Raw genomic sequence first — 22,014 nt, 5'->3', positions numbered from 1 at the left:
TGTACTTATTCTGTAATATACTACTTGTTTAGTTCTTTATATTCCATAAAAATATAAAAGTTTTTTAAACTTGATAGCTAACATAAACTACTTTCACCTGATGGGAAAAGGTATGAGCTCAGAGAAAATAATCAGATCCTAAATTTGGTTAATAAGAGAGGAGATACTTGTTGGTGTTATCTCTTTAGAATATCCTGCTGTTTCACATCAGCTTTTTCAAGTGTTTTCCTTAAAACCTAAGTGTCTTTACAATGCTGGCATGTTGCAACTTAGAAAAAAACTGTCCATAGTCTTTGCTAGAAAAACATATTTCTAAATCAGTCAGTGCTGGCTAAGAATTGTCATTATGAAACCTCATCATAGGTATTATTTTAGTTTTGCCTTATGGGATGTATCACTATATACTGGTATACTGGGCACTTTTTAAAAGCTTTGCAGTAGTCTAGAATTTGGAAACAGTATCTGTTTTCACTGAGAAATGTCAGTACATTATATATTTCAAAACAATAAAATGTTTGACCCTGAAAAACAGATTCCATAAATAGCTGTTCTAAAAGCCTCTTTCCTGAAGCAAGTCTTGCTGAAGAATCATGATTGTACTCTCCAGTGGAATGAATGAACAATTCTTTCCTTATGGAATTTAAGCAAAACTTGTTTCTCTCTTTATCTCTTTTCAGGCCTGCTAAAAAAATAACTACGATTTTTCATTGAAGACTGGTTCGATATGTTACTTAGCATTACATATATACATACATAATCTGATTAGTCAGAACATATACTTGAAAGCAATTACCATCTCTTCAATTATAACTTTTCTCAGTGGCAAGCATAATTCATTAGATGAACAATTTATTGATGCGTAATCGGTGGCCTGTTATGTATCTCTTCTGTATCTCTTCTGCTTATGTGGAGAACTACCTGAAAACTGTTTGGAGTGAAAATACTTTTTTGGGCTTACTGTTTTTTTATTTAGCACTTCCATCTGTTCCTTGTAGTTTGCAGCAGTTGTCTTGAAATATTTTCATGTGGCCTTGCTGGAAGCCTGTTTCTTGGTTTGGTTCTTTTTTTGTTTGTGGTTTGTTTTTTGGAGGTTTTTTGCAAGTTTTCTGTAGCTCTCTATGTCTGGGAAAGGGGTGAATCCTTTACAAGTTAGCTAAACACCTGTGAAATACCTTGCAGCTGAAGCCTGCAAACCCTCAGATGCTCAGATGTACTTACCAAAGTGATTCCTCACTCATTTTTCACATTATCAATTCTATGATAATGAAGAAAGGAAGTAAAAACAAAGAAAGGAGATATTATCAGCTGGAAAGAATAATTGGGCTGAAAGCAGGACAGACCTAGGAAGACTGAGAAGCAGGTGATAAAGAAAAAGGTATATGATAATGAGATATAGAGCCTTGACCTACAATTGAAGGAAAAAAAAACTAAGCCAATGAATTAAAACTTAATTAAACAGTTATTGCTGAAAATGAAAGCAAATAAAAGTCCCTCTTTTTCTGTTTTGTAGGTTTACATTATTGATAGAATGAACCCTGAGATGTTAATGTAAGGTTTTTTATGTGAGTACTCATATGTAAAAGTTTATTGTTCATTGCACTTTTAGAGGGCAAGTGCAAAAGTTGTTTCAGCACAGCCAATACAAATACACTTCTTTTTAATTTAATGACTATAAAACCACACCCTCCCCCTGCCAAAAAAACAAAACAAAACTAAACAAGTTTAATAACTTCATGAAACCTGCAATTTCTCACAGAAAATTACTCCTGGGAAAAAATAAGGTATTCTCAAAATTTTAAATGCATTACTATTTGTATATTTTTCAGTAGACTTGAGGCAGGCAGTTCTGAAAATGTTTAATTCATGAAAAGAACACAAAATAAATACAGCAATAATAGTAAATTGTGCATAATTCTCACATCTTCTCCTCAGACTGGGATGGGACACCTGCGTGTTACAAAAGAAGGCCTTCGACTGGAAGGGGAATCTGAATTCTTATTCCCTCTTTATGCCAAAGAAATCCATTCGAGAGTGGTGAGTAATCTTGCAAAAATGCTACATAAAATGAATGTACTTCTGAATAATTGAACTTTCCAGGATTTCTGTCATGTAAGAAAAAAAAAACCCATATATAGGTGTATATTCATGTATATCTGTATACAGACATATTTCTGCACACTTTACAAGGTCAGTGTTATGATGCTTTGTCAGAATTAACATTTATCTCATAGACATGTGATAAGCAGCTCAAACAGGAATTTTAATTGTTATCATATGCAAGTAATGCTAAAACTTGAGGAGTGTATAAAAAGGTTTTCATTGTTTTTACTGAGATTATTTTTTAATACAGGCTTCTCTAGGAAGCTGCGTGTTCTATTTATTCATCCACTACAGAATAGTTTCAATATCTCTAAAATCAGTGGATCCCAATGGAAAAGTTATGATTTCTATAAAATATATAGGATTTATCACTTCAAGGACAATGCCATGAAATATCTGGCATGTTTATATATTTATGTATATAAAATTTACAAGTCTAAATGGAAAGACCTAGTATTTAATTTAGTTCACCTAGACAGAAAAGTTTATTGTTGTTATTACTAGTGAAGTAAAAAAGGAATACCGTACTTGGTCAAATATTTATCAAAATCATTAACTTTAAAATGTCACTGAGAATGGGAAAGGTATGGAAGTTGTGGGTTTAGAAAAAGGAAGAGAGAATCTGATTTGGATTTTAATTATCCAGGGGGACTCTGAAGCTTATTCCAGTGAATTTTTTGTAGAGATGTCTGCTTCTGACCAATAAAGTAAATATTTTTCGGAATTATTGTTCATAGTCCAACATCACACAAAATAAAGTTTTATATTTTGTAAATATTGTCATCAACCAGTGGGACATTTCATTGAATAAAGTACTATTCAGTGACAATGAAAGCCAAGTATGGCTCTTTCATATATTCAAACATGTAATTGAGAAGTAATAGCCAGCCATGAGACCTTTCTGAACCTAGGAAAAAAGTTATTGTGTATACATATTGCTATACCGAGAGAAAATGTAAATAAATTTCTCAGAATGAGGTTGTTAACATGCTTGATTACTAAAATTTAAGCAATGCCATCATATTTTGATCTTTTCTTATATTGATCTTTTTTCTTATTTTGAGCTTTTTCCTATACTGAGCTTTTCTTTTTCTCTCTTTCTGCAACAAGTATTTCCAGTTTCAGGAACAGCTCTTAATTAAGACAGTGAAATTCCATTTCTATATCTATATTTCTATTTAACTTCTTTTGCTGTATTCTTTTCTGCCTCACAGGCAGTGAGAAAACTATGTGCTTCAGTGAATTTCCCTTGAGGTTGTTTATCCACTATGAAATATAACTTTTTAAGACCACCAGAGCTAATGTTTAAGAACTCCCTCTAGTCCCAGAGATCATTATGCAGTGTTAAGCTACCATTTGTGCTCTCTTAATACGTTTCAGCTCTTAATACATTTAGTACAATATAGGAAAAAGAGGTGTGGCAGCATCTAATATAAGCTTGGCTGTCCAATGATCCGTCATGATCATTAGTAGCGTGCATTAATTAGAACCTTCAGGCTACTGCTTCTCTCTGCCTACTGACAATTCATCTGAGGTTTTTTGTTTTTATCCTTGCTTTTCTAAATATTTGAACTCTCTAAATGCTTCATTGCCTGCAGCTTGGTCTCCCGAGTTGCCATTTATGCGTTTATTCTCATAACATTACTTATTTGTTAAGTGTTCTTTTCCTAAATGTGTCTTGAAGAACCGGGCCCCTCACAGCTTTCAAAGCAGCTTTCTCCCTTGCCTTAATAGTTTTCTCCTTGCAGTCTCCTAACAGATTTTCTCACCTAATGAGGTCTCTAAAGTGCTAAGAAAATATGTAGCAGAAAATCTACTTGCTGTGCATTGTCTCTGGAGCCTATTACAAGTTTATGCCTTTATTATGAGTCCAGCACAGAGCTATGGGCAAGACCATTGCACCTTTGCTAAAACATCTGCATGGAAAGATAAAAGATGAGCATTTTTAAATATGTTACTAGATTTTAATTAGTCAAAACCATATGTGTGGCAGCAGGTTTAGAGTATAGTTTATTCACATTTTCATTTGATATCACAAATTACTAAATTATTTTTTTTAATCAGCCAGTGGCAATGAAATAAATGTAATAAAGATGCCCAGCCTTTTGGGTGATTTAGGAGATTTACTTAAATATACTATATTTACCCAATTCCCAATCTTTGTTGGCCTTCCTTTTCCACTTTATGCTAACTTACTACCATTAATGTTCATTCTAGCACATGGTTTACTTATTTCCATAGACTTTTCATTATTTGTGTTAATTCTGTGAGCTTTCATGCTTTCCCAATATAATTTACAAAGTGAGATTCATTTCTTTTGCTTACTTAATGACTTCTTTTGAGAGAGTCTTTCTTACCTACTTGTAAGATGCCATTTGGGTTTTTTAAAAAAAATGTGTAAGTTTGAGTCCAAATTGTGTGTTGCTTCTAATTTATTACTTTTTAATCAGGTTTGTGGTTCTGTTACTAAATAAGTGTTTTTAGTAAAATTCATCACATAAAAAAATGTTTAAAACTCTCAGGTTGTCTCATACTCTAAGCATTAAATTGATATGAGGCTATGCCTCGGGTTATCCCTTCAAGGTACTACATAGTCTCTGGTGAGTGCAGAAAATAACTAGAAGCCATAGCTGTGAAGGAGGCTGATCTTTTAAATAATATTCTGGTAGTTAGGAATTATTTATTTAGGAATGGATATCTCCACTGAGGTCACAAAGAAGGTACCTTGCTGATGCCCTCTTCATATCATGTGTTCAGTGATACTTTGGCAACTGAGATCTGCATAGGCACTTCTTATCACTTTCTGAGTTCTTGTCCTTCAGACACAAAGTATGCTTTAGTATGAAAGCACCTGTACTGCAGAAAACTTCCTCCCCTTTTTTTGAAATCTACCAGTGTATTTACAGTTTGCTGATCCAAATGAGCATGATAAGATTTTGTGTCCCCAGAAAATTTTCTGATACTTAATGTCAAGTGAAGACAGAGGCCACTATGATTACCCTGAAAATCACCTTACTGTCATCTCTTAAAGTCAGTATTGATCTAGTCAGCCTGCCACTCTCTCCATCACTCACTGTTGCAGCTTCCTTGCCTGGAGAGTTAGTGCCAGGTGCCAAAATTAGGCCACAGACTGTGTGGACCATTAAGGAAGCAAAATGCACATGCATGTTTCTCACCAATATGAATTCTCAAAGTGGAGCGCTCACACTCAATTAAATGGCTGTCTTCTAGGAGTCTCAGTTATGTACTGAAAGGTAGTAAATCTAGTACTAAAGCATGTTTTCCAAAAGATAAAATGTTAGCAGCCATTTTCATTGGTCCAGTAACACAAATTTTGTTCACCTGATGAATTTTATTTTTTAAGTTCACCTTTATTTATTTTTCTTACTTTAAACTTGTAATTGTAGTAATCAGAAATACCTGCCCACATTATTTTATGAGACCTGTGGATAGTTTTGTTGCTGCAAAGACCTTTCAGTGACTGTGTTGATACCAGCACTAGACTAAATTTTGAAAATGGTTCACAATTCTAATTGCACTGTCCAACATACTTTTTTGCTTTCTCTATACTTCAGGACTCGTCACTGCTTCTCCAGTCTACTCACAATGTGACTGTGAATGCTCGCAATTCAAATGGGGAAGTCACAGGCAGATTAAATGTGGGTAAGTCTGAGTGATTATTCCTTGTCCACTGCTTTGGAAACATTGTAATGAATATTTGTATAGAGATTTGAGAATATAAAGCACTAAACACATGATTATTTATTACTATTATGGTCATATTTGAATACTTTACTTGCCACTTAGTAAAAAGCAGCAGTATATTTTCAATTTCTCAGTTAAGCAATAATTCTTCAAATATTTGAAGCACTTCTTTATTGCAGAATTATGCAAGAAAGGTCTCTGCAAAAATTACCCTTTTTCCTTGTGTAAATGTCTATTGATAATTGCAAATCAGTTTCTGAGAAAATTCAACAAGTGAACATGGCTGGAGTCTCTTTTTATTTCTTAGTATTCCAGAAACTAATAGATTTAAGTAGACATCCTAAAAAAATTCAAGTTCAAAACTCAGACATTTATATCTTTTACTATCTGTGGTAGCAGTAAAATACATTGGTTTACTCAGTGAAATCAATAGATCTAGACATACAGAAGTGAGAATCTTGGCAGCAAAAACAAGCTGACCTTTCTCTTTAAATCATATTTTTAAAGCAATAATGGCAACAATGTGTCTAAGTTATGACAACATTTTTCTTAGCTTTGTTGCTATTTTTCAACCTTTATTTGAGATTGGAGAAAAATGTAACAAGTTATTAACGCATTTCTTACAAGTTCCTCGGGCAGCGAAGCATAAATTCCTGCTCACTTAACTGTAGCCTAACCTGGTATGTTTAAGTAGTTTACTAAATTGGGATCCAGCAGAGCATTGATGAGCAACTTTTCAATGCTGTTGAGGCTGTGTAACTTCTGTGACAGCTCCTGTTTGAAGATTACCGTTTTTATTCATATAATGTTTTGCAAGCTTCACTGTTTTCAAACAAAAGAAAAATAACTTAAAATATATAAAGGAGCCTGTTATTCCCCTTAAAAATGTATAATTATACAATGAATCACACTTCAGCCTTTAAATGTTTTCAAGTTCCCTTTTTATAATTCAGTTGATCATAAAGATCTGAATGACTTGTCTTAAGGAAATATCTCTAAATATTTATCAGAAGGAGTGTGATAAATAGGTGTGTGGCATATTCACCTTATGCCACAAGAGTTTGCTAGAGTTATTATCTTCCACAATTTCCAGTATGCTAGAATTATGTCTTAAAACTCTAGTCCTCTTATAAATAGCACTAGTTGCAATTTTGGAGTCCTATAGATAAACTTGGAATTGCTCCAGAGATGACAATATAATATAGCATCTCTCAAAAGGTTATCAGAAAAATACCTTTTAACTCATGGAAATTGTGATTCAAATGATCTGTTGAAAGAATTTAATAACTTACTGAGAACATTTTAAATACTTCTGTCTTCAACAGAAGTAATTCACACAAGAGATGTGAAACAAATCTTTACTTGAGTTTCTGTGAAATTCCCCCTATGAAGATAATAAGCACATATTATTCATTCCCTCATGAATCACAGATATACAAAAAAGACATAAAATGTGAGCAAATTTCAGCATGGTCACTCTGGCTTTAAAGATTGTACATGCCCCTCAGTTCATCTGTATGAAATACCTCTTGGAGGAGTTGTCTGGACATTGTTTTTTAAATCAAACTGATCTAGATATTGAATTTTATACTGTCACCCCTAATTACACTGCTTTCAGAAGTCTCCTTAAATGCAAATTCTTCAAAAACTGCTTGCCAGGAAAATAATACTTTCAAAATAATAGGGATCATAATTAAAAAAAAAAAAAAAAATTACCTTCTTTACTATTTTTGGACTTCAGTGGCCCCATGGATGACAAAAATACCCATTTTGTTTTAATTACTTTTTACAAATAAACAAGAACAAAACAACATTAAAGGAAATAAGAGCTTTAGTTAAGGGAAGGGATTGCTTTGTTAATATTTCTAGGAGAAATGGGACTTAGAAAGACGTTGGCCAACAGATAGCACGGAAGGAGTCTATGCAAAGCATAGTTCTGGGAATGTACAGGCTTCATACTCATAGGGAATTCAGAAAGTTGTGGAGAGAGTTGCTTATAGGCAAGGCAACAATGTGTACAGAAATGGTGGTAAATATTCTCACTGCAGTAGCTCCTCTCCTTAAAATCATGAATAAAATTCAGGTGTCATTGTTACTTATCAATTTTCAAAATTGAAATATCTAGACCTTTCTTTGGTAATCCAAGAAAGCTGCTAATTATGATCTCCGAGATTTTTGTTCTTAACCACTTCAAAGCCTTATTCAATCCTAGAATAAAAGAGCAATGCAGCACTTGTGATTTATATCCTGAGCAATAATAAATCAATACAGTGCAAAAAACTTGTCAAACTTTTTCAATAATGAGCAGTGATAAATATGTTAAATATGTATAAAAGAAATATAGAAACTATATAATCAATTATCAAACCATTAAGAGCAACATTGGTATCAAACAGTAAATGATGTTTTACCTAATAAATATAGGCTTCTTTATACAGTTTATCAGCAGACAAAAATAATACAGTCAGCTTTTGCAGTTCTGCTCCAGTCATGGATAATGTCAATGAAGAGCAGCATGTTTCCAACTGTTTCTTCTAAAAAGTAGGACCAGATTTGTAAGCTATCTGTCTTTCAAGAATTATGTAAAGAGGTTTCAACCTACAGAAGACCCTAAATTCTCCTTGTAATATGCCTTTTTCAGGAGAAAATTTAAGAAAAAAAATTTAAACTTTTTTAAAAAAGGAGGTTTCCAAAGTCATGAAAGGTTTGTGGGAGCAGATTCCAGTAGAACGGATTGCTGATCTTCATCCTAGTTCAGTTTTTTACACCAAGGAATAGTGAGATCAGTAGCTTAGGTCAGGGGTTCACTTTAAAGTGTTTGAAACTTGTAGGAATTTATTTAGATAGTTGGATTATGAAGCTGTTCTGCATTGTTAAGCATGAAATCAGCTTCACTCAGAAAGCTTGGGAATATGGTGAAAGTCAAAACGGCTTATGCAGTGTGAAAACAGAATTACAGTCAAAATTCTGCTTAGAGTCTATTTTCATAGACTCTAATCTGAACAGCTGTTACAATGAGAGTATTTGTACTATCTCTTTTTTCAGACTGGAACAACATTCTGAGGAAACAGATCAGTGTCAGTACATCATACATTGCTTTAGCACTGATAATTGCCATTTAGAAAACTTCTGCTTTCCAAAGTCATATCATGTACAGTTTTCTTATCAGCATATTAATATTTCTTTTCAAGTGATGATATTTTTTCATAAGAGGCATAGGACAAAGCAAACAGTGCTAAGGAAGCATGATGACTCTAAGAAGAGTTTGATCTTGTTTTCACAGGGAAAACCCTGAAGCCAGTTTCATAAACTTAATGACATTGTAAAATCATTACCTTTTCCTTCTTTATTTTTCCCAGAAGTCTTTCATTAAAAATCCCATTTTTGTCCAAATAAATTCTTTCTTATCTTTAAGATAAAAGGCAGAATGTATTCCTTGAAGATCTTTGTAAAATTATTATTTGCACAACTTCAATTGCTGCCCAGCTGGGCTATAAGAAAGGAAGATACAACATAGGAGCAATTAATAGAAGGATAAATCTGAAAAATCATTGAAGTATTTTTGAAGTAATTAAATATTCCTATGATCAAGAATTTAGAGTATTTATTTGAAAGGGATTAAAGTAGGAATGTTTACTTCCTAGAGTATAAACATTTTAGCTATCAGTGAATCTGATCATATAAAAACATACATGCTGCTTTATTTAAAAGTCGAATTTGGTTAGATAGATAAAAATTAGAGAATGACAGATGGCTGCTAAAACATTCTACAGACCTTTTAACCAATTCTCCTTTTTAAGAGAATATGCATTAAATGCACATGCTTTTTAATATGCATTAAATGCAAATGTTTTTTAGTATTTTGGGAGAGCATTGAGTATTTGAATGTATATCATGTTGAAAAGAATTAAAACAAATAGCAGAAAACAGTAAGAAATATTCAAGATTTTTTTTTAAATGAGAGCTAGCTAAGCAAATCAAGCCACAGTTTAATATTTAGACTCAAAGGAAAAGTATCCTCTTCTGAAATAAACCATCATTGATGGTCTAAGCACCATGCAGAGTAAGGTGCTTACCATAGCAAGATATGCACATCCTGTCCCCATATGATAATCTTTATGAAGAAATTCATGATGATGTTCACAGTCAGACTGACTTAAGCCAGAATTAAAACATCCTCTAGGAGTTAATCAGATGGTGAGTGTGAGGGTGGAGGGGCACTGGAACAGCGTACCCAGAGAAACTGTAGCTGCCCCATCCCTGGGAGTGTTCAAGACCAGGCTTGGATGGAGCTTTAAGAAACCTGATTTAGTGGAATGTGCTCCTTCACATTTCAGGGGGTTGAAACTACACATTCTTTACAGTCCCTTCCAACCCAGGCCATTCTGTGATTCTATGATAATGTGTATTGCCTACTTGTTAAACATGACAGCATCACATTAAGGGGAAGTTGAACCTTGTTCAGAGGACTTGAATCCTATGCTGTCACTTTTCTTCTCACTTAGTCTAAGAGAGGACATAATTCTACAGAGTTTGGCTCTGAAAAAAAACACTAATATTTGGAAAACCATTTTTTATTTGGAAAATAACCATTTGGGAGATCCTTGTCTTTCATCAGAGAGCAATTACTCATCTCTTTATTCCAATTGGAGGAAATAATTCAAAATAGGTGAAAAAAGGGGAATTATTAAAGGTTTTTTAACCTTCTCAATTTAACAGTTTTATTAAATTTCAAAATATATTTTGGTTTCAGTGGTATAGTAATCATTAACATAAGTAATTGGGTGGCAATTGGAAGGTAATAGTTACTGCTAAAGGTGAGGATAGTTTCTGCACCAAAAATAATTGAATTTTTGGCAGTGGTTAATGCTAGATGAATTTGTAAAGGTTAGCTTAAAGTAGCTAAAATTTACTGAGACTATAATCTAAGATAGAATTTGCATAATTAAGTACGTCTAAAATCCTAGTCACTTCAGATGAAACAGCAGTTTTGAACCCTGATGGCAGCTACTGCCCAAAGGAGAAGCCACGCCCCCATCTTTGTGCAGCAGGTCTGCAGAAGACACCCCCAGTCCTGATGGACAGCTTGAACATGTACCTGCAGTGCAGCCTTGTGGCAATGAGCACGAGGAGCACACTGGGCTGTGCCATCCCTCACCTGGGAGGCTGCGGCTGGAATTCTGTGGAGCCCTGTCCAGTGGGACAGAGGAGAGAGCAGAGGAGGTGCCCACAGGGAGCTGTTCAGATGGTCAGGGAGTGGAAACACATGAAGTGTAAGAGTCTGAAGAGGTTGTGTTTGTTTAACCTGCAAGAAGAGAAAGCTTAAGGAGAGCTTCTACATGGCACCTGATACTAGGAGGGCTGAAGACAAAATAAATCATAGAATCATTAAGGTTGAAAAATACCTCCAAGGTCAAGTCCAGCCTTTGACCAAATAGCACCTTGTCAACTAAAGCATATCACAAAGTGCCACATTTACTCATTTTTTGAACACTTCTGAACCCACTTCCCTGGGTAGCCTGTTCCAAGGTTTAACCACTCTTTTAGTGGAGAAACTTTTTCCTAATGTCAAACCTGAATCTCTCTTGGTTACGGCCATTTCCTGCTGTCCAATCACTAGCATGAATCCAGACTTGAGGTGCACACCAAGAGGGCAAAAGACAATGGTCACAGGTTGCAGAGAGGCAAAATGCAACTGGATAGAAGGAGTGGGGGAAAATCACCACTGTTCTATGGTTAACCATGGGAAGAGATTGCTCAGGGAGGCTGATAAATCCTCAGAGGTATTAAAATTTCATCTAGACAAGACCCTGAGCACCTTTATCTAACTTCCAAGCAAGCTCACCCTGCTGTGGTTAGGAGGTAGGGCATAGAGAGGTGACCTCTGGTTTGCATTCTTCTGTGATTCCATCTTGCCCAGTCTTAGCTGACACGCTGGAAGGGCTCATGTTGCTTACAGACCCCATGTCAGACTTTCTGGTCTGATGTAGAAGTCCTAGAAACTCTAGGACATCTGAAATAATCTGAAGGCCAGGCAGAGAGCACAAAAGAATGTATAATGGTACTAGACAGCAATGTTGTGAAGTGAATCATGCCCCATCTGTTCAGCTGATCCTCTCACACTGTCCTCTGCCCAAATCCAGTAGTATGCTTAGAATACTGCTAAAACACAGTGCACGAGCTGACCTTATGAAAGTACACTCATGGCTTTCTTTTTTTTCAAAAAAAAGAGAAAAAGAAGAAGAAGAAGAATATCCATTATACAGACAAGAAAGTAGTTAAAGTACTCACTTAGAAATAAGAGACTCAGATCAGCTGTCCTCTCTGCATACAGGGTTTCAAATTATCATGCCTCATCTCCTTTAGTATTTTCCTTTTCACCTTATCCGTTTAAGGATTGTGTGTTTCAGCTTTTCCTGTTGAAGTACATAATGCAACAAAATTTGGATTAATTAAGCCTGTGAGAAAAGGTGACCAATTTTTTAAGATCTCTAGACTTGTCATTCAGTCACAGATCACAACAAAGTATAAACAGTGGTGACAGTAAGGCACTCTTACTTTGATCTGAGAGGACGTAATTGCTTCATCCACTGAATAAAAGGAGAACTGAGAGAAAAAGGGGAAACAGGAGCAACAAGTGTTCTCTTCATGTGTTAGAGTTGTTGTTCAAACCTATGAGAGATGTATGTTACACACATAAAATGTGTACGTGCAATGTGCACATTCTCTGTACGTTCCATATGAAAATATAACTATTTTTATGTTTCTGAAAGTAAGGACTTTACATTTATTGGTATTGTATTCTATCATTCATGGAATGAGAACTGAATCTGTAGGAGTATTACATTTTTAATACACTTTTAATGAGATCTTATTTTAAGTAAGGTGCTTTAGTTTAGAAAAAATTAACTAAAAAAGGAAATTGCATAGGAATACCAGAGAGCACTCAGGATTTTAGTTTATACTCAGTACTTCAATGATTCTAGGTGGTAGAAGAGCAAAGCATACAGAGTAGCTGATAGCCATAGGTTAAATGGAAATTGCAGATAAGAAAATAGAGTAAGAAAATAATAGATATTAAATTACTTAATTATAGAAGTAAATCCAATGTTGGAAAGCTTTTTCTTCTGAAAGATCTAAAGACACACTAAAAATGCTTAGTATTTGGCAGAACTAACTATTTGAAGAGTCTACCTGCAGGTAACATGTAAGCACTCTTCAAATTTCAGACTCTTCAGATTTCATTGACAGTAAGCATTTCTTCTAAAATATTTCTTTTATGGCTGGCCCTGTTTTTGACAGAAGATCCTTTGATGTCTGGTACATCTATATTTGTATTGGCCTGGAATTCAAAGGTTGTGTAGCAGTAGAAGACAGTTTATTAAAATGCTTTTCAACTGAAATGGAGTTACTAAACAAAAGAGCTTCCTTCCCTGGAAAATCTCCAGGGAAGTAAAGAGGACAAATAAAAATGAAGACTGTTTAGCAGTATGTCAATTTCTTTTTGGTAAAAAAAAGTTCACCATTTAAAGCAGCATCCTCAGTGTCAAGAGGTATGTGATGTGAAGATCACTTACAAGGTCGGCTTCAGGGCTGCACATTAAAGGAGGAAACACAGAAACAATGGGCAATAATCAGCCTGATTAGCAAGAATAACCCATTGACCTGGAAATTTGTGTGACACATCTGACAGCAAGCAGACAGCAAACAAATACTTTCTATAACCTGCATTCAGTCAGGTTGCATTTTTAATCATAGGATTTTATCAGCAAATATGATTATATAGTATTAGTTGACTCATATGTAGTTAATACACTAGGGTGGTAAACAAAACACATCTAGGCATTTGGAGATTACACTTTCAGATACAGAGTTTGGCTGATTTTTGTGAGTTGAAAATGAATCTCACTGGGATTTTGATACAAGCAGTGTTATTGCAATATAGCTAGTTTATGTGTATTGTGGAATACCATTAAGAGAAATTAATGGCTACTTTTCATTACATAAACTTATTCCCATTTATGTAAAAGCCTATTATTTCTATTTGAAACTCTAAGATGTCTCATCTCTAGCATGAATAAAACATATACTTGAATTTTGTTTACCCTAGCATTCCCTCTTAATATTTAAAATACATCAGATATTATTCAGACCATTCTCTGATAATGAAGATTATCTATAGGACAATCCTTGTCTTACATTAGTGGGGCACTTGTGTTAAGAAAACTGTGGACCTAAAGATTCTTGTTAAGGATTTATTCAAGTGTGCAAGGTCCAGGGTCAAACAGTCTGAATGCAAATCCAGCATGGGCAAGGCCATGAGTTGGAGTTTCAGAGACAAGTTAAAGTACCTTTGGAACACATAAAATGTTCAGTGAGTGCTCTCACAGTGCCTGCAGAGTTTTTCCTTAATTAAGCTAGCTTTAAAAATCATGGGGTTGGATGAATGGGCAGGATGAAGGACCAGCCCCTGCACTGGTAAAGATGATAATATTCATTTTACTCAGGCCTTTGATTTGTTTGAAAACACAAGGATCTAGCTACACACCATAAAAGGCCAGTTTCATGATTGTTGCTGGGAACAAACAGGATCAATCACTAAACTGTAAAATGACTCGGATTGGAAGGGACCTTAAATAAAACCTTAACCAAGATTCTCTAGGAAACCATGGACAGGGATCCATCCCTGCCTCACTTACCCAGAACTGTTTCTTTTGCTGTAAAAAAAAAATTTAAAATACTGTTTAAGGCCTTTTCACTTGATTACAGTATCTTCTGATGTTACTGTTTGCAACATACTTCTCAGAAATAAAGTTGTGGGCTTCAGAATAGCTTTAGAGAAGAGCCAAATTGGGGTCCATAAGGCTGTGCTTGGGTGCACATGTGCTGCAGAGCATAACATAATGCAGAGCTCAGCCCTCTATCCTCACCATTTTCAGGTAGAATCAGTATTGGGTTTTATGCCTTAAAATTGTTGCCCTAGTTTAGGACATTATGGCTTCTCCAACTTTTTCTTTGTGTTTAGTGGACAACTAAAATCAATGTTTTGCCTCTGCTGAGTGAAGCAATAAGCAATTTGTATGGAGCTTTATGGTGTGCTTCTGTCATACCAGCTACCAACCTGATTCTGTGAAATACCTGCATGTATTTAGTGGCCCTTTAACATAAGATCTTTAAAAAAAAAAATCCTATTTCTTTTGAGAATTACTGCCTGGAATATATTTAACATTTATGGGAGCAGACATAGGAAAACAGATTCTTAATGGGAAGGAAGCAGTTCAGTGCCTCTCAGTCCTGTGGATAGTCTGTGAAATACAATTATTAAAAATTGCTGAAAAGGAATCTTAACTCCTTTGACCATTCTCTGTAATTTTAATTCTGAATATAGATTTATGATGACAACTCTATGTAATATATATTCAGGCTCGATGTGGTCTGAATTTTAATTGGTCAGGTTGTTAGACGAGGGAATATTACGGGTTTAATTTTTAGCTGCTTGCCAAGCCAGTAGTGTAGAACAGGAAGTTTTAGTGAATTTAGGATCTGGAACTATGCACAATTTCTCTTGCTTGTATTATTTTCATTTTTGGAATACCAGAATCAATTGCAAATATTCTTGTAGCTTTTTGAAACCCTTAAGAACATGATCAGTAGCATTTGTTAGATATGTGGAGCCAAAATGGCATCTGTTATGAAGAGCTGAGGTCCTGCTCTTACATGGAATGTTTGTAGCTTTAAAGTGTTTGAGCCTCCCTAATGAAAAGAGATGATGCTGCAAAGACTTTGATAATTAGTTTCTGTTTCCAAAAAAAAAAAAAAAAAAGTAAAAGAAAAGATAGATTATTTTGATCAAAGCAGTTTCAACACCAAGAACACAAATGTTAGTCTGGATCAATTTATGTGGGAATTTCTAGATTCCCTGGAAACACAACTATAAAGGAAGACTCCAGGCATGGTTTTAAGCAACAGATTAGATCATGTAAATAGACTTAACAAATTTCAGAACTTACAAGGGCACTATCCTTAGAATATCTGAGTGCTTCTTGACCTTCAATGTTCTTAAATAAGTTACTATGTTATTAACACACCAATTAAAATTATTAATTTATATAGAAAATTAAAGAAATATGTCAAAATTATTCCATTATTCTACTGTGTTTTGCAGGTCCTAAAATGGTAGAATTCCACGGTCAGCAATTTCAGATCAACTCAAAGGATGGCAAGCCACTTTTTACAGTGGATGAAAATGAAGTTGTAATTGGCACGGATAAGCTTCGAGTCACAGGTTTGTAATGGTTTAAGAAATGCTCCGATAATACCCATATGAAAGGAACAATAAAAAGGGCATTTTTAAATATGTTATGTGTTAAATTCATGTTTTACCTCATTAGGAAACAGAAATATGAAGATAATCTGACCTTTTTCAATAAATAATCAGAATTTTAAACATAAAATTATTTTTATATACATATATATGTTTATATAAAATGTGTAAATATTTCTCTCCATATGTGTTTTATTTTAAAGCCATTAGTAACTGGAACTGTAATGGTGCAACTTTTTATGAATTATTTAATGATTCCAGTACACACTGTCTAAAGCTGAAAAAATTCTAGATATTCCATTCTGAGTAGTAATGAGTCTGATCTGTGAAAGCTTTAGAGAGAGAAATATCTCTCTGATATTTTTATATGATTTTGTCTTTCAAAGCTACTGTATTTCTGTTCTGTGAGTAGCACATATGTCACAGGAAGATATTTGTAGTATATCTTAAATGTCACCTGTCAAGAGAAAAGTTTGACTTTGGCTTTTTCTTCAAATCAGTGAAGCACTCATTTACAAAGTAATATGTCAAAGTTATCACATGAAAAGCTACTTCTTTCATACAACCTGATAAAGTCAACCTTCATTTTTTAGGTGTAAGGTTGCATTAAAATAGATATATCAAGGTGTGATTTTTCTTTGAGCAGAAGAATCCATCAAAGGAAATACTGAAATTATTCTGTAATTTCTTTTCAATTAATTTTTTTTTTTTTTTTTTTTTTTTTACCTGATTGCAACTGTCATGTTTGGCCTTCACTAATTACCGGTCCTCTGAAATCTTGAGGTCTTCATTTTCATAAATAGATTCATATTATTTCACTGTCAAAACTATAAATATAGTAGTAACTATACAATTAGTGTTTCAAAGCCAAAGTTAAGTTATAATAATTGTGTTAATAAATTTTGTTTACGCCTGAGGGTCTTATCTTAAGGTTTTTTACTTTTTAACTTAATTGAAATTACAACTTTGTTTAACCAGGAAACCATATCAAATAATTATTGTTTGCCCAAGGGATGCTAAACTTTAATAGAAAAGTGTGTTTAACAAAGATATGAAAAACTGCATAATTGTTAACTGATTTGGAAAAGGTCTGTCTCTGCTCAAAGTAAAAATCATTCATACATGAGTTGAAATTGTTATGCTAATATTAATGACTCACTCATCCAATATTAATCTTTACAGTGCATTGATAATTATTTACTTCAGATATTGTACTAAGACACATTGCCTGTTTCTTTTTTACACTGTAGTAGAATTCAAAAGGAAATACATTACAGCCAGTGAGGAGATTTCCGTGTAAAATTAATGTAAATGAGAGGAGATTCATGCCTACTTTGCTTCAAATTAATTTATTAAAATTGTGATTTAAATGATACTATTAGCATGAAGGATAAATTATTGTGATTTAAATGATACTATTAGCATGAAGGATAAATTAATAACACTAATATATACCAAGACTATTTTTAACCATTTTAGATAGAGATTAAGATCAATGTGAAAGAAATTTTGAAAAATTCATACCATAAAAAACAGATAAGCCTTGGCTTAAAATACACAAAGAACATTTCACAGTTTTTTATGTACAGTGTAGTGAACTATATGATTTTACTTCTCCTTATTTATGTGAATAATGAAAAGCTCAGTAATGATTTTTAGAAAACCTGACAGTTTTCAACTAAAATAAAATATAGCAGAGAGCAAATGTGTATCATTTATGATATTTCAAGACAAAGGAAAATGTCTAAGAGTAAAATAATCCAATCCAACACCTCAAGAATTGTCATTTTCCTAAACCGTTTCAGTCAGACTTTCTCTGGTCTGTGTAGAATAGAACAGTGCAGATCAAAGAAGGGCAAATGCCTGAGGAAAGCATCAACCAGGAATGTGCCCCCGATACCCCACAGGGTCACTGGCAGGTCTGGGTGGTCACATTTCCCTGGAGCACAGAGAGATGCTGGCAGGCAGAGCTCTTGTGCCCACCAAATGCTCTTCTCTGCTTTGGGGAGGGCTCCAGGGCTTGTCTCTGCCTTGGCTATAGTGGATAAGGGCTGAGCTCACGTGCTCAAACATTGACATGCAGCTGTGTGTGAAACACCCTGGGCTGTGTGAGGCACCACATGGTATCGCTTTGTCTCCAAGAGATGCTTCCCGTGGTCATGGCAGCTGGAGGCCAAGCAGGATGCACAAGGGTGTCCCAGATGACAGTAAGGACATAGGAGGAGGCAAAGAAACACTGCCTCTGGCTCATCTGTGGCATCTACATCACAGACATATCTCAGTGCATATGAAACTGAAGCTGGGCTTGACCCTTTGTGAAAATTACTGCTCCTGAATGACCATGGACAAAAACTGCAATAACTCTTCAATATTATTTCAGTAAGGACCTGTGTTTTGCAAGCATTTATTATGTTGTTGTGCCAGTACTGAGCATCTATGTTCTGTTCTGGGAAGGTTTTGTTCATTCAGCTGGCACTGGTGACAGTGAAACCACCTTATAACTGTATTGGCTGGCTTTAGAATGTCATCTTGGTAGGCTCATAGAAACAGAGAATTGTAAAGGTTAGAGATCTCTAAGAAAACATCCAACCATAAACCTAACACTGCTATGTTCACCTCTAAATCACATTCCCTAGTGCCACACCTATACTTTTTCTTTTTTCCTTAAAGGAAAGCTGATAGGGCAGAGAGGATCAGGTTTTTTTATGGAGAAGCATATTTATATTACCCTTTCTCCAGTTTACTACTTGCCCTTCTGCTTGTTTGTCTTCTATAAAAATCCCCTAGAGTATTTACTCTGTTCTGTGCAAAGGTTTTCAGTGTGCGTAGCTAATGCTGAAGTGCAATGTGGCAGTGTGTGTTTAATTTAAACACTTCTGCTCAGAAGGTAAGTTAAGTAGGAGGCAATCTGTGGGTATGAGTAAACATTCTGTTAGGCTGTGAGGAGGCAAATGGTCCTTGCCTGGTAGGGTGCATGGGGTGTTAATGAATCTTGCTGACTTCAGTCCTTAATATCTTGTTCTTGTGTATTTTAGGAATAAATTATAATATCTTAATAAACAGTAGCCTATAAAATAGTAAATACAGTAATAGTCATACCCCAGTTAAACTAGGAAATGAAGACAGGAAATCAATTTAAGGCCATTTTCCAAAAAAGGTTGCCCTGGGTTTTTTTTTCTTTTAGTGAAGTACTGTTAATGCTGTTTGATGAAGAAGTTTTACTCACATTAAAGGCAAGGTTTTATTCTTGCTTAGAGGTGACAGCTCTAGAATATCGAAATAAGCCTTTTCATTCCATTTTACACCATTTGTCCACCACCCAGAGCTTTAACAGTGATGTTTAACACATGATGATTAACACATGAAACTGATATTATCTCTGTAACCACTTACTTATCTTTATAGAATCATGGGATCATAGAATCACTTAGGTTGGAAAAGAACTCTTAAGATCACCAAGCTGAACCATTAACCCAGCACTGCTAAGTCTACCACTAAATCGTGTCCCCAGGTGCCACATCTGCACTTTTAACATATCAGGGTATCCCTGCAAAATATCTTAGTTGTACCAAATCAGCATTTTCTGATAAACATTTTTAATTCCTTAAGCTGCAGAATAATCTTAATGTTAATGAAAATTAAATTAAATGTTAATAAAGTAGGGTTAAAGCTCTGTCTGAATTAATAAATTCTGTATTTTCCAGTATTATATTCATGCCAGTTTGTACATCTTCTGTAATTTACAGAAAGATTAATCTATTTAAATTTATGAGAAGAGTATCAACAGCTAAATAAAATTTAAATTCAAGCTTAGTAAATCAATGATTGCTCAAAGTGCTGAAGTGATTTAATATGGTAATTCTTGTATCTTGTGTTCTTCTCTTTCATCCAAGGAGATTTCATTCTAAAGAATCAGGATTTCAGCTAAAACTCTTCTCAAAAAGCAGCACATTTCATGCCTTCTCAGGACATCCTGAGAATTTTCCTGCAGTCCTCATGAAGTGATAGTCTTCCTATCAGTTGTTTCAGCAATGTTTTCATTTTTAATGTTTTTTCTAGATTTCACTTCTTTTCCTTTCACCAGGCTCTCTGAGGTTTCCCCAATTTTAATTCTCTTTTTCCTTTTATATCACATTTAATACAATACCACATTTATACAATCTACACTGCACTGCCATTCTCTGTCTAGACAGAGCCCAAATCCCTAATGTAGGGATTTTTTACAGCCCAGAATTCTTTCAAGAGGGTGGTGGCATAAAGAGCAGCCAGACAAGCTGCCTTAACTAATATACTAGCAATTAAAATATATTGCCTTGCTACATATTCACGTGGAAAGTGCTCAGGTATGTGAATCCTCAAAACCAGAGAAGGTCTCTCAACCTGAGACCTCTCCAAATTTTTATTCACTAAAGTGAAGAAAAATGAGTGTGTTCACAAAGCCAAGGAACAGAAGTTGAGAGGCTCCACCCTTGCTGTAAGTGGTGGTGCTCAGCTGCTTTTTTGAGCTGTCTCTGTTACTGAGGGGCTTTTGTCCTACATCAGCCAATTTCCTGATTCTAGTGGAGCGTAGGAGGTCACTGGGCTGGTGATACTGAAATAATGCTAATACTCCAGAGACCAGAAATGGAGGTCCTTGGAAGATTTTCAGGTCCAACAGGAAGGCTCCTGATGAGGCTGGGTGCCCACTGTTTCTTCCTCTTTGGAATGAAACTACTCATATATCAAGATGTAAACTATCTGATCCCATAGTCATTAACATTTTGCATGCAGAAACACCATTTCGTATTCATCAAGTCTGCCTATAAATAGGGGAAAATCTTTGGTAAAGCTACATGACAGAAGTCGTGATATGCACGGAGAAATCTAAAATAAATATGATTATTTAGGACTGTACAAATACTGTATTATTTGCAAAGATTTTATATGGTTTTAATTCTCTCTATTAACTGTATTGAAAGTTACATTGTATAAATCTTATTTACGTATTTTATTGTTGCAAGTAGTTTAAAATTTATCTATCTTCAGACCATTTTAAGAATTTACAGCTGTACATTTACATTACTTCTACATTGTATTTGTCCTAGCAATGGTGCAATGGTAATAACATAGCTATATTTCAATTGTCTTATAATTCTTATAATTCTTAACATGTGTTCTCTTATCTTGATGTCCAACATCGAAGTGGCCATATTAAAAAAGAAAACACTCTTGCTATTTTTGGTTATATTTTAACTGTTACATTACAGTGTTTTTCTTCTTTTGTTTTGTTTTGTTTTGTTTTTTTTTTGCAGGGCCTGAAGGAGCACTCTTTGAACATTCTGTAGAAACACCACTTGTGAAAGCAGAAGCTTTTAAACAGCTTAGGTAAGAATTTATACATAAATCTAATAAGTAAATGTTATTTTCTAAAATATTCACTTTTTTTTTGAACACATGATTTCCAACCCAGAATTGCTAATAACTTTTTTCTGGTTTATGTGACAAGTTATTATATCAAGGGAAATCATATATATTGTTCTGCAATTTTAAAATATACTATGAATTCCTTGTGGCTTATGGTGAATATATTTAAAACCTCTGTGGAAAAATTTTCTGTAAACTTTTATTTTGCATTTTTGAAAGACTTTGAAATATGACTTTTTCTACTTTGTTACAATATAAGTTGCTCGTCTGAAGTAGGCCATCAACCTGTAATTAGTCAAGGTTCTTTGAAAACTAGTATCTGAGGAAGCAGACTTAGAAGAAAAGTTTGGAAATGTATGAAGCTCTAATGTATGAAGATAATTAAAAAATGGTTTGGGCTACCTCAGAGAAGATGGTAAAAAGAAAAGAAGTGAAATCAAGAAAAAAACCATTAAAAATTACTAAAAAGCAGTTTGGGCTGA

The 22,014-nt window shown here is 34.5% G+C and overlaps 1 protein-coding gene across 9 annotated transcripts in view; it reads left to right on the top strand.

Moving 5' to 3' along the window:
* The window catches only part of SGCG (sarcoglycan gamma), a 105,030-nt gene that overhangs the window by 61,521 nt on the left and 21,495 nt on the right, over positions 1 to 22,014 (top strand). For all 9 annotated transcript variants that reach the window (XM_021530623.4, XM_077781462.2, XM_085556727.1 and 6 more), the window contains 4 exons: positions 1,933 to 2,034; positions 5,676 to 5,763; positions 15,971 to 16,090; positions 21,421 to 21,493. In XM_021530623.4, coding sequence (XP_021386298.3) covers positions 1,933 to 2,034; positions 5,676 to 5,763; positions 15,971 to 16,090; positions 21,421 to 21,493 — 383 coding nt within the window. The remainder of the gene's footprint in view (positions 1 to 1,932; positions 2,035 to 5,675; positions 5,764 to 15,970; positions 16,091 to 21,420; positions 21,494 to 22,014) is intronic.

This window comes from Lonchura striata, chromosome 1 (assembly GCF_050655825.1).
Source record: "Lonchura striata isolate lonStrDom1 chromosome 1, ASM5065582v1, whole genome shotgun sequence".
In the NCBI taxonomy this organism is placed as follows: Eukaryota; Metazoa; Chordata; class Aves; order Passeriformes; family Estrildidae; genus Lonchura; species Lonchura striata.
Note: the sequence above shows the minus strand (reverse complement) of the source record. Positions and strands in the feature narration are given on the sequence as shown.